Below are 12,342 nucleotides of genomic sequence, written 5' to 3'. Positions count from 1 at the left end.
GATCAGCACTGAAGTTGGTCAAAATTCAGAAGGAAAACTTCCCGTTTTGAAAGAATTATTAATAAGCATTGAGTCTGGAACCATGTCATTCTGTTCTACTGGTCATTTTCCCAGGTGGTTGCAGTAAGTGCATCTTAACCTCCTTTTTGCTCACCCTAGGGTCATCCTCTCCTCCACACACTTCGTATTAATATGCTTGTACAGGGTACTTCAAACTAACATCCTACCTTGAAGAGAAGTGCTAATTTGGTTCATAGTGGGAGTAATAGTCCCGTAGTGGAAGGAAAGTTTGACTCTGAACTTTTGCCATCTAGAAGATACTGTTGAATCCAGCCCTGTGGTCTTTCCTCACTTTGGGGTCTTCAGCAGGTGACTCAAATAGCCATCCTCCAGGAGGACCTTCACTGGCAATAAACATCCAGAGTGCTGTGCTTTTAAACAGCTGAAGAAAACTCAGATGAAAACCCATCCTTGGTCAATACCCTATATCCCAGTCTGACTTCTGCTACTCTGCATTGTGCATCTCTGCTGAGTTTCCTTAGGACTTTTGTGAGATGGAAGAGTGCTTTTACCCTCATCTTAAGGATTAATAAGGGACAATGAAGAACTAAAGTTCAGGCCTTCAAAACCACGTAGGTTTAGAAGTCTATTTGGAAGCCTATCTGCCTGTGAAATCAGTATGAGTTAGACTTCATCTTGGTCTAAACCACATCCTTAAGGTCAATTAGGAAGCCTGAGGCAGAATGAGAAATTAAAGCAGGCTCTTTCCACAGCTTGATAGGTGGAGTAATCACCAGAGTATCCTTCTGTGGACATGTTAAACTGTGCCACACAGGTCCAAAGTACTGTGAATCACTCACATGCCTGGCCACATTTGCCAGTCTCTTCTTAGCTGTGATAAAATACATATATTACCCACATGGTGAAAACTATACGACTCTCAGCAATTGTCTCTTTTTCCCATAAATGACCATTATGTTGCTTCACTTATTACTGTAGTATGAACATTTGATCTGTTTTTTACAATGGTCTAGAATATGTGGAAGTGGGTTAGACTTGCCCTAAAGCCATTTAAAAAGCTCTGGGACTTCCCCGGGGGACTGTATCCTCTCATGATGTGATTATGGCTTCCTTGCAGAGTTGCCCAGAAAGCAGGGAATGGTGTTGTGCAGCGAGGCAACACAGTGCTAGCAGCAGCTGGTGCAAAGTGTGTGTTCAAGGATGGAAGAACAAAATTCACAGATTAAATCTGAAAGTGTTCTCTACCTGTTTATGATAGCATTTTTCTGTTTGTGGCAACAATTTCCTATCTAAGCTACTTTTAATAGAATAGCTATTTTGAATAAAACCAAATTTTAGCAAAAAGTATGTTTTCTGCAAATCAATTCAATTTATTAATTGAATGTTTATGGAATAGTTCAGTGGTGAGATGCCATTGCCATGGTTATTGGGTTCTTCAGTTTGGTTGCGTTATGTTTCTGTTGCCATCCCTGACCTTCCTGTCCATCTACACACCTTCTCCCAAGATGCTCAACAGCAACGCAACACCCATAACAGCTGGATGGGCACCATGAGAAGTCATGGTCTGACCAGGGACCGTGAACAGTAGAATAAGCAACACAGCATCTGAAATTCTATTTCTAGGATTACGTTGGCTCTGGAATTTTTAGTTGTCGCCAAAAACTTGAGGTATTTTCTAACCAGCTCTAACTCTTTATTCCCTGCTACACAACAGCTACAAGAAGGGAGGAGTGGCTTCAGGATTTAAGCATGTGGAGACCAATATGTACAACATCAAGCGTCTTCTTCATGTCAAGGGGAAGAAGCACATGTCAGCCACAGAGGTAAGAAGAAGAAACCTTTTTCCTTACAGATCTTTCCTCTCCTCCTACACTCATTTTTGACCAGGTTTGCCTGCTAGATAGCTCAAGAACCCCTACTACAGGATAGTTTTCAAGACCTCATTTGGGGGGCTGGTATTACCATGAGAGAAGCCATTGGGTTCAGTGAATAGCTGAGCGCTAGAAAAATGAGCATGTCATTGCAGACCAGTTCTTACACACCCAGGGGCAAGTTTGCCATGGCTGCAACATGTCTTCTGCAGCTCTTGTTGTGCTCCCCAGCCTGCCAAATGCTTTCATTTCCTTGTGACAGGTAGCGCTTTCCTGGGACAGTTTCAATAAGGGTGATGTTTTCTTGCTGGACCTCGGGAAAGTGCTGATTCAGTGGAATGGACCCAGCTGCAGCATTGCTGAGAAATCCAGGGTGAGTACAGGCAAAAGCCACTTCATTTACCGGCGGTCTTTTTTAATGCCTGGGGGGAAAAAAAATAGAAAAATAGCACCCAGTGTTTGCACAGTGAAAATCTCAGTAAAACCAGCAGCACAGATGAAAGTAGAAAGTAATTGAATCATAGAATCTTATGTTGGTTGGAAAAGACCTTTAAGATCATCAAGTCCAACCATTCACCCAACACTGCCAAGCCCACCACTGAACCCTGTCCCTAAGCACCGCAACTACCTGTCTTTTAAACACCTCCAGGGATGGTGATTCCACCACCTCCCTGGGCAGCCTGTTCCAGTGCTTAACCACCTTTTCAGTGGAGATTTTTTTCCTAATATCCAATCTAAACATCCCCTGGCATAACTTGAGGCTGTTCCCTCTTGTCCTGTCACTTGTTACTTGGGAGAAGAGACCCCACCTCACTACACCCTCCTTTCAGGCAGCTGTAGAGAGCTATAGGGTCTCCCTGGAGCCTTCTTTGCTCCAGGCTAAACCACCCCAGTTCCCTCAGCGGCTCCTCATCAGCCTGGCACTCCAGCCCCTTCCCCAGCCTCATTGCCCTTCTCTGCACATGCTCCAGCACCTCAATCTCTTTCTTGAAGTGGTAAATCTTGGTAAAAAATCATCCTAAATCTTTTACTTGCCCATCTGCTGGTATCAGAGACTCAGGGAAGTGCTGTGTTCCAGTTCAAGCCTGGCCTTAGCTTGGGTTTCGTGGGCAGCCATGGGCACATCGCTCCAGCTCCAGAAAGGCATCCAGCTCCCTCTGGAGAGAGGTCCATCTCCATCCCTCTGCACCCCGCAGTTTGCATGACATGGAACTAAAAAGTCAGCAACGCTAGTAGGTTTAGCTGCAGTCACTACTCCAGGAGTAGATGAATTTTAATATTTTTTTTACAGCATCACAGGGAATTCCAGCTTGGTCAGTATGAGACAAGTAGGAATACATAACCCAAGTGGTGACATGTCAGGTCCTTTGCAAAAGGGGTCATTATCCTTATCTTACTGATAGAGGAACTGAGATACAGAGATGTAATAAAGCATGATATGTCATCAGCAAAGCTGGTGGCCAAACTCATAGCCAATTATTATAAATATTAAAAGTCAGGTGGGTCTGCTCTTCACATGGTGTCACTTGATGAGCTAGGAAGGGGGAGGCCTCACAGGGAAGGCAATTTTCCAGGAATCAGTGGCTAGAGAAGATCCAACAGAGAGTGGAGAAGAGACAAAGAACCCCTCAGGACACAGAGGAGGGGGAGCAGGTAGAGGAATGGCTGCAGTGAGGAACAGGTCATGGTTCATCTCAGGCCTGGCAACCAAGCACGTTGTTTCCTAGGTCTAACAAAGAGGGGCCTCTTTCAAAGCTATTGTGGTAAGAGTCATGGGGGAAAAAAAAAATCAATGGAAAATGGAAATTTCAGCCTAATTAGTTGCTTGGCATTTCACGCTGCTTTTTCACAGAAAACATCCACGGTTTTTTGAATACTTGAATCATTTAAATATAAAATGTCACCACGGGGCACCCAGGGTCCTGCAGCTCTGCAGCAACAAGCCTTGCTGTCCTCAGCGTGTGTGCATCTCTCTCCCAAACCATCTCACAGGATTATTGGAACTGCTTATGTACAGTCGTACATCGGCAACCCCTGTTGTGGCTACCGCACGCCTGTGCCCGGCAGGAGCAAGCGCTGGTAGTGACTATAATGAGCAGTATTTTCCTGAGAGATAGTTAATAAGCAGGCAATACAGACACATCTGCTTTGTAAATAGCTAAATTTGGAGGACACTAGAAGCTTCAGACAGCTGTGGTAATCTGGCTTGGAGCAGTGGTGCTCAGTCGTTGCTCTAGGTCAAAGCTCACTCAATTTGTCTGCGTCAGGATTTACCGCCCGCTGATCTTTGTGCAGGGTCTGGCGCTGGCTCGCAGCATCAGGGACAGCGAAAGAGGTGGCCGTGCTCAAATTGGCATCATTGACAACGAGAAGGACTCCCCGGACCTCATGCAGATCATGAAGATGGTGCTGGGTGAGAGGCACAGGGAGCTCCAAGATGCCATCCCAGATACCAAAGCAGATGAGCTGCAGAAAGCAAATGTCCGGCTCTACCAGTAAGTCCGGGGGTGGGCTCCAAACCCTGCCCTTCCTCATGATGAACATTGTGGAGCCTGACTCCACTCCATGGCTCTGTCTTTCAGCGTCTACGAGAAGGACAGTGACCTGGTGGTACAGGAGATAGCCACCCGGCCCCTGACACAGGATCTGCTCCAGCACGAGGTGAGAGAAAGCCACCAGCCTTTACAGCGGGAAAAGGGTGCTGTGGCTTGCTTTGTTTTTATCTGAGCACCTGTTCCAACGGGATACCCCATTTCCTGAAAATTATCAGCCCTTGCATTGTTCAGATTTGTCAGGTGTCCTCTGCAAACAGGACAGCTTAGCCCTGCCACAGCCTGGCCAGAAGTCGGTGGTGCACTGAAGCTGCTCTAACAAGAGATGGCAAATTGGTCTTCTCAGCTGAGGATGTTATTAGCTTGGCAATCAGAGTCAAGGAGAGCTGCAGGCCAGGAATAAATTCTAGATGGAAATAAGGCTTCTTAATACCTGATGTCTGGGGATAGCCCTCCTCCATCTGCAGAACTTGGAGCAAATAAATATTCTGCTCACAAAATCATGGAGATGTTTTCCTGCAGTAGCAAGTGGCTGGTCTCAGTGACCCACCTTGGGAGGACACTCCTTACAGACCCTCTGTCCAAATGCTTTCAGAAACAGCAGCTTTCCTAATATCCTTCTGGCTAAAATCTGGCAAAGAATTGCTTATCCTTAATTCTCTGCAGTGCAAACCAACCTATTCCAAAACAGCGTTGTGCTGCAAGGCTCCAGCTCCCTTATTCATCCTAGTGTCAGCCTTGTTAAATCTCAGTCTCCTTTTACAGGCATATGAAGCTTTTACTTTTCTTTACAAAGTTCAGTCTGAAAAATGAGAAGCCTTTGGTCGCACAGTGTGGTGTCAGTTTGGAGCAGCAGCTCTCTGCAGCAGAGACAGGCTGCCTGGCAGCCATCTCATCCCCTTCGGGTTCAGGATCCTACTGTGTTCACAACGATGGAACACTTCTAGCTCCACATCAAGGACACAAAATAGATACGCAGAAGATATCTAATTTGGACTTTTCCTGCTCCTTTAGTAGCAGATGTAGATTAAGGAGCACCACCATCAGCAGAGCTGAAGCACAGCAGGCTGAGGCTGATATTTCAGCGTGCGCTTCTCCTGGAGCCTATTGGAGCTGGTGTTTCTGTTGGTTTGGGACCATCTCTCATGAGATGGTAATGGCCAGTTTTGAGCAATGCCTAAGAAAAACACGTATTTTAACTCATTACAGTTAAAGTGTCCTTGCAAAGGTGGTGTATCCCCAAACCCCTGCCCTGTAGGGTTGATGGTAGTTGTAGTCCTTTTATAAACCACAGTAAATCCATCCTCTGTTGCCTCTGCTAAGGGCTGCACCAGGGTTAGAGCTCTGCAAGACAAGCAAATGAGCTAGATCTACATCTAATCTAAATCTTCAAAAAGGATCCAACCTGAGTAGGCTACACATGAGGACCTTTGCCTGCACGGAGTTTTTTATGCCTGTTTTTTCTGTTTCATCTCAGGACTGCTACATTTTAGACCAAGGTGGTTTTAAGATTTACGTCTGGAGAGGAAAAGCCTCCAGCCCAGAAGAGAAAAAAGCAGCCTTCACTCGAGCTGTGGTGAGTTGTAATATATGTCATATTATATATAAGTGCTAGTCTAGGTCTGACCACTAATTACAATTAAGCGTAGGTCTTGAGGAGCTGGTCTGTGTAATAACAGAGAGAGAAGTTAAACATCTAAGGGAGGCATGATAATGTAAACACACAATTATCAGTCACCAAATTGCACTAGAGCTAAGATTTGCCACTAAAACTAGGAAGAAATTTGTTAAAGAAAGTACAAAAGAAAATACTTTGTTACACAGTAAATGGTGAACTTCTGAATTCATTGATTCAAGAGATGGTGGGGGCAGAGAGTGTCAGCAGAGTCAAGGTGGGATTAGACAAATTCATGGTCAACAGGTCCATAAAGATATATTAAAGGGGCTCTTATATCCTAACATCCATGATCCAGTACTGGGGACACTGGGGAGAGTGAAGGCATCACAGGGAAGACAGCCACCAAGCCCATGGTGCGCTCACTGAATGGCATCTCTTAATGCCACTGCTCGGACCCTGAAAGGCATCTCTTGTGTTCCCCAGAGTAACATCTCAGGCAAGTCAGTGGGAACCTTGATTATTTGGGCTCCCAGGAAAAGCCAGGCCTTTTATGTAGGTGCTACAGTCCTTAACTGCAAGTCCATCACAGGCAACAAGTCTTTGCACACCATCAGTGGGTCGGGGCCCAGGTTCTGCATGCGAATTTGAAGATGATACGGGGCTCTTCCTCTGACTGGGTAGAAAGAGATCTGTTATTAGCTGCTATTAATTCAGATTGGCCAACCTGAGGCAAGACCAGGGCTCATGTTCAGGTAGAGCACACCAGCATGGTGCCCTGGTACACATGCTGCTCCTCCAGATGAGCTGCCGTGCAGTTATTTTCTGGCTCAACACCTCCTTTCACAAAAAATTAGCCTCAAGGGAGGCTTAGCAAATAAGGTATTTGGTAGTTAAGTTGGCAGGCTGAAGTGAAGGCTACAAAGGAACTTAGCTTTTAATTCATCTATTCACTTACATGAAGACCATAAACAGCCTCATCTTCAATGAGATCTTACCAGGAGATACTGAACTTCGTTGGCCCCACCTTCAATAAAGTCTTACCTGGAGACACCCAGCTTTAATACCAATCACATCTATTGTCTCAGAGAAGAAAAACTTAGAAATCTTTGCCTTAAAACTTATCTTACAGTCCTCTATGCTCCTTTCAAAAGCTTAACTCAGATGCTTTTTAGTAGGCAATCAGCTCTGCAAATTCTGGCCCTGAGCTACACATGTAGAACAAAAGATATCTCTTTCTTTCAGTGTGGCAGGTGGGAGGGATGGGAAGACCATCTGCTCTGCTTTTCCCTGGGGGTAATGTGTGGCTGCAGTATTTACAACAGAAGATGAATGCTCAGAAGCCCACAATCAGGCTCCTTCCCCAAACCAGGGCTGTCAGCACTGTACCTCCAGATCATGCTGGAGCCCGCTGGGATAAACAGAAGAGCATTTCCCAAAACCGAACAATGACTTTGGCATTGTGGCACAATGCAGATAATTCTCTTCCCTTTCATATTTTATCAAGCACCTCTGTTGAAGTAATCTTTAAACTCAGTAGTAGCTCTCTTGCAAAGAAATAATTTCTTTGGGGGGGGCGGAGGGGGGGAGCTGCAGAACAAAAACCCAGAGACTTGTGAGAGTTTAGCCCCTTCAGGACACACATCATGCACTGGAGTACTTGGCTGCCTCCATCCCATCACTACTTTGGCATGCATGCTCTCTACCATGCTACAGGGAGGAAAGTCTTCCCTGTTTGAGAGGGACAAACAATTTGGAAAAAAAATGAAGAACTGAACCAGGCTTTTGGGTGATGGGCACACTCAATTGCTATTCCCTCCTCTCTTCTAGATCCATCACTAGAAGCCATCTACAGAGCTGTCTGAGATAGAGGAGGAGGCTATTCATTAGACCTATTGAGTGAGATTTTTTTCAAGACTAAAGTGCCAGGTAGAGATTAAGTTTAGGATGTGATCCAGGTCACCAGCCTCTAGGGAAAGGGGTCAGTCACCTAAATGCAGAAATAATGGATGCTGCAGTGAGAGCTTGCAGACACCTCCATTTGTAAGTCTGAATGCAAGTCTTGGGGTGAATCCTGCTCTTGGTCATGCCACTGTGTTCAGTGGGGGATGTTCACTCTTTGGGCTGATTCAGGTCCACATCCCTCTTCTCATGTCTGTAAAAAGCCCAGTGTGTCTCCACTAACACGCTTTTCCAACCCCACTAGGGTTTTATGCAAGCCAAAGGCTATCCTTCATCCACCAATATTGAAGTGATCAATGATGGAGCAGAGTCAGCCATGTTTAAACAGCTCTTCCAGAGGTGGACAGAAAAGGACGAAGCACAAGGACTTGGCAAAGTCTACACTACTGGCAAAATTGGTGAGCTTGTTTGTCCTGGATTGGGCTTTCCTACCTGTGCTAAGCAACAGCTGAATCCTTCACATTAACTGTCTCCTGCCTTTAGTGTCTTGAAAATCCAGTGCACATGCTTCTCATGCCTTGTATTTTCCACTTCTTCACTAGATGCAAAGGATTCAGGAACTGAACAAAGTTCAGAAGTGCTGAGGCTTCTTATATGAACCAAACTGCCACTTATTCCAAATGTAAATGTTGGCAGAAGATCACTCTTGTCTGAAAAACTTCTGCAAAGTTTCACCTTTGCAGAACTTCCTTATTTTCTTTATAAAGCGCTAATGCTGAACCTGATAAGGAAGTGCTGAACAATATTCTGCTTTCATTTACACTGGCACCCACCCAACACTTTCCTGACATCAATAGAATTGTTCCGTATTTGCACCAGGTGTAAACGGTGCCTCAATTTATCACGCTGCTGAAATGAATATGACAATGCATTAACCCCAAAGAGTAAACAATATCAAAGAGAGAACCTGTTGGTGAATGATGGGATGGTGACAGAGATGCCGAATGTGTCCATCAGTAACAGTACGAGAGCTGCAAATCTCCTTCCCTTGCAAGTTCTCTTTTAATTTTTTCCTCTGTCTCTCTTGTTGCTGCCCATAAATACTGTTTCTTTATCATGAGCTGGAGAAATATAGCCATTTTATTTCTGAAAGCAACTTTTTAAAAGGAGGGACATATGTATAGATTTTGAAAACAATTACGATTTTTCAGTCAGGAGACAAGTAATATTTTTACAAGCCAATCATCACTGGAACACACTATATGGCCAGTTGCCAGCCTGTAACAGACCAACATGGGAATGCGTGAGCTCTTGCATATTCCAAATTCAGCATTGGCTTGCTGGCTTCTTGGAACCATGGACCAGGTTTTTCTCGCATGTGTAACGATTGCGTGCATGAGGGTGATGCAGAGGGTTTGTGTTTTATTGTACATTCACTGGGTTCTTGTTTTTATTTTGCTGGTGCATGCAGCCAAGGTGGAGCAGGTGAAGTTTGACACCACGCAACTCCACGCCAGACCAGAGTTGGCTGCTGAGCAGAGAATGGTAGATGATGCCTCTGGGGAGATAGAGGTAAGAGAGGTCCTTTTACTGACAGAGGATGCAATAATCGGTGTGTTTCCAAGCATCTCTGCCTTTTCACACACAGCAGCTGTACGGAGCTGGGAAGGTGTGCCCAGCTACCCTCCCCAAGGCAAGCATGGCTGTGGCCAGAGCAAAGTGCTTGCAGACTCTAATGCAGCAGTTACAGCAGCTCAGGGGCATTTCTCCTCCATCCCATGACCACTGGAGCAAAGCAGTCACCAAGATGACTCCTCTCCTGCCATGTGCTTGGGTTATGAAACCAATACAGTCAATCTCCTTCTCATGCTATCTCCCAGTTAGGTCCACACCAACCAAACTTGTGCAGAGCAGAGGCCCCTCTCCGATTCTTGTGGCCTCCCATGGAAGATGGAGCTGGTTGAGAGATGGTCTGTGGGGATGAGAGGGACCTGGAGGCTGCTCCTCCTTGAGGGCCACTGGCTGCTGAAAGTCCATTAACGGCACATGTATGGCTACAGTCACTGGAGAGGCCCAACTTGGCCAGCAAGCACTTAATCAAGCCAGGGGAACATAGGTGACATCCAGGAGAGAGAGGAAGTGTTGTCTTTTCACCTGAAGACCCAAACTTCAGTGGCCTACTAGCAAAGGGGCTGTGCTCTGTCTTCACGTTGACTCTGCTGCTGCTCACCAAAATGTTTCTTTCACTAGGTGTGGAGGATTGAGGACTTGCAAATGCAGCCGGTGAATCCCAAGACATACGGGCAGTTCTACGGGGGTGATTGCTACCTGGTCCTGTACACCTACCAGAGATCAGGCAGGCCCCACTATGTCCTCTACATGTGGCAGGTAGGTCAAACCGAAGCAGAAGGGACTGAGCTGTGTCTGCTGGAAGCCTAAAATTAACAGAAGCAATTGCACACAGGAATCCCAACCCAAGCATCCAGAAGAACTCATCCACCCTTCGCTCAGCAGCTGTCCATTGCAAATATCCCAAGCTGTGCTTTGTAGGCAGCGTGGACACTGAGCCCAAGCTGGCATCAGACAGAAAGAGTGATTATGGGGTCTTACAGTGCTGAGGTCAAACTTTGCAGTCTTTCAGATTGTCCCTTAAAGCCTCAGCTCCTGGAGTCATGTGGGTATATGAATTAAAGTGTATTTTCCTCCCTGGAATGCAGAGAGAAGCTTTGAAAAATGGGATGCTAAAGTCTCCAAAAACAGAATGCAAGTGAAATTCAAACATCTGGAAGTTTTAACTTTGGTCTCATGATATCATATGCAGGGCCTGGGGTTGGCAAGATGTTGTGCAGAGCTTCATACCCTTCATCTCGCCACACTGCACGTGGCATCTCCCTCTCCCTCCAGGGTCGCCATGCCTCTGTGGATGAAATCACCGCCTGTGCCCTCAATGCCATCGAGCTGGACAAGAAGTACGGGGACGAGGCGGTGCAGGTGCGCGTGACCATGGGCAAGGAGCCCACCCACTTCCTGGCCATCTTCAAGGGCAAGCTGATCATTTACGAGGTAAGGTGGCTTTGTGCGCCTGGGCAATGGAAGGTGCAAGCACCTACGGTGACTCGGCAGTTGCACTGGAAATAGTCCAGAAAAACAGGCTGATACTCGGGAAAGGAGCCTGCCAGGTCTTCATGGGCTGGCAGATGGGAGAGGTGGAACATTTCTGCTACTTCTCCCAAGTAGTCTGAATACTGTGTGTGTAAAAACAGTGCTGGACTGACCCAGACTCAGCTGTCCATCCCCAAGCTCCAGCATTAATGTGTGATGTTTTTTCCAACTCCATCTCCAAATACTTTGCAGTTGCAATAAGACAATCATCCTGTGAATTAGATATCACTATCCAGAGAGGGTCCTCCAAAATATCCTACAGTTACATTATTTGAACTGTCCCTGCCTAAATTACATCACATTAACTACTAACCCACTTCACCTGCTGCTTTGGCTGCCGACATCTGTGGTGGAGACATTGTAAATGGCTGGAGAAGAGGGGGATTGCCCCCAGATCTCAGTGTTGGTTCCACCAAACAGGATTCCATGGCAGATGTTCAGCTAACCCCAGCACAGCTGGAAATCAGAGTCCAGCTGCCTTGCCCAATTTACAGGGCAAATGCCTTGCAGTCACTAAGATCTACCCACATTGAACTTGAGCATCTTGATGGAAGCTGGTCAAGAGTCAGAGTAATCAGGGAGAAATGTGGAAGTTATGCCATGTGGGTTTTATTCTCACCTGGAATCAGAAGTTATTTGGATTTCCTCACCTGCTCTGCACAAGACCATGGTCCGTCGTTGCAGCAGCATGGAAGGCTGTGAGCCCCAAAGCCTTCTTCCTCAAATCAGTTGTGCCCTGGATTTGCATGTCCTCCTCCCCTCCCGATAACATCCTTCCCTCTGTTTCCTTGCAGGGCGGCACGAGCCGGGCTCAGAAAAGCATGCCCGAGCCAGCAATCCGCCTCTTCCAAGTGAGGGGCACAGATGAGATGAACACAAAAGCCACAGAGGTGCCAGCCCGGGCCTCCTCGCTTAACTCCAATGACGTCTTTCTGCTGACGACCAGCCAAGTCTGCTACCTGTGGTGCGGGAAGGTGAGGATGCAGTGAGTCCAGGGGAGGAAGCCAAAGGGAGCCAAAGTTGCTGATGTGGGGCTTGAGTCTCCACCTCCACGGAGCTGTGGATGTACCTCCTTGGGTACATAGCCTGTTAATGTCAGTGGAGAAAGGTACACCCAGGAGAAGGCTCTGTCCATGGAGGATCAGCAGTAAGGCAGCCCTCTGTCTACACAAGTAATCCATCTTGGGGTTCATCTCACATCATTTTAGATGTTCACACA

The 12,342-nt window shown here is 46.5% G+C and overlaps 1 protein-coding gene across 3 annotated transcripts in view; it reads left to right on the top strand.

Moving 5' to 3' along the window:
- The window catches only part of VILL (villin like), a 37,665-nt gene that overhangs the window by 17,057 nt on the left and 8,266 nt on the right, over positions 1–12,342 (top strand). For all 3 annotated transcript variants that reach the window (XM_040590328.1, XM_040590327.1, XM_040590326.1), the window contains exons 5-14: positions 1,736–1,844; positions 2,155–2,265; positions 4,188–4,387; positions 4,475–4,553; positions 5,922–6,020; positions 8,266–8,419; positions 9,433–9,533; positions 10,212–10,349; positions 10,866–11,024; positions 11,918–12,097. In XM_040590328.1, coding sequence (XP_040446262.1) covers positions 1,736–1,844; positions 2,155–2,265; positions 4,188–4,387; positions 4,475–4,553; positions 5,922–6,020; positions 8,266–8,419; positions 9,433–9,533; positions 10,212–10,349; positions 10,866–11,024; positions 11,918–12,097 — 1,330 coding nt within the window. The remainder of the gene's footprint in view (positions 1–1,735; positions 1,845–2,154; positions 2,266–4,187; positions 4,388–4,474; positions 4,554–5,921; positions 6,021–8,265; positions 8,420–9,432; positions 9,534–10,211; positions 10,350–10,865; positions 11,025–11,917; positions 12,098–12,342) is intronic.

Source organism: Falco naumanni, chromosome 4 (genome assembly GCF_017639655.2).
Source record: "Falco naumanni isolate bFalNau1 chromosome 4, bFalNau1.pat, whole genome shotgun sequence".
Taxonomy (NCBI): Eukaryota; Metazoa; Chordata; class Aves; order Falconiformes; family Falconidae; genus Falco; species Falco naumanni.
This window is presented reverse-complemented; position numbering and strand designations above follow the sequence as displayed.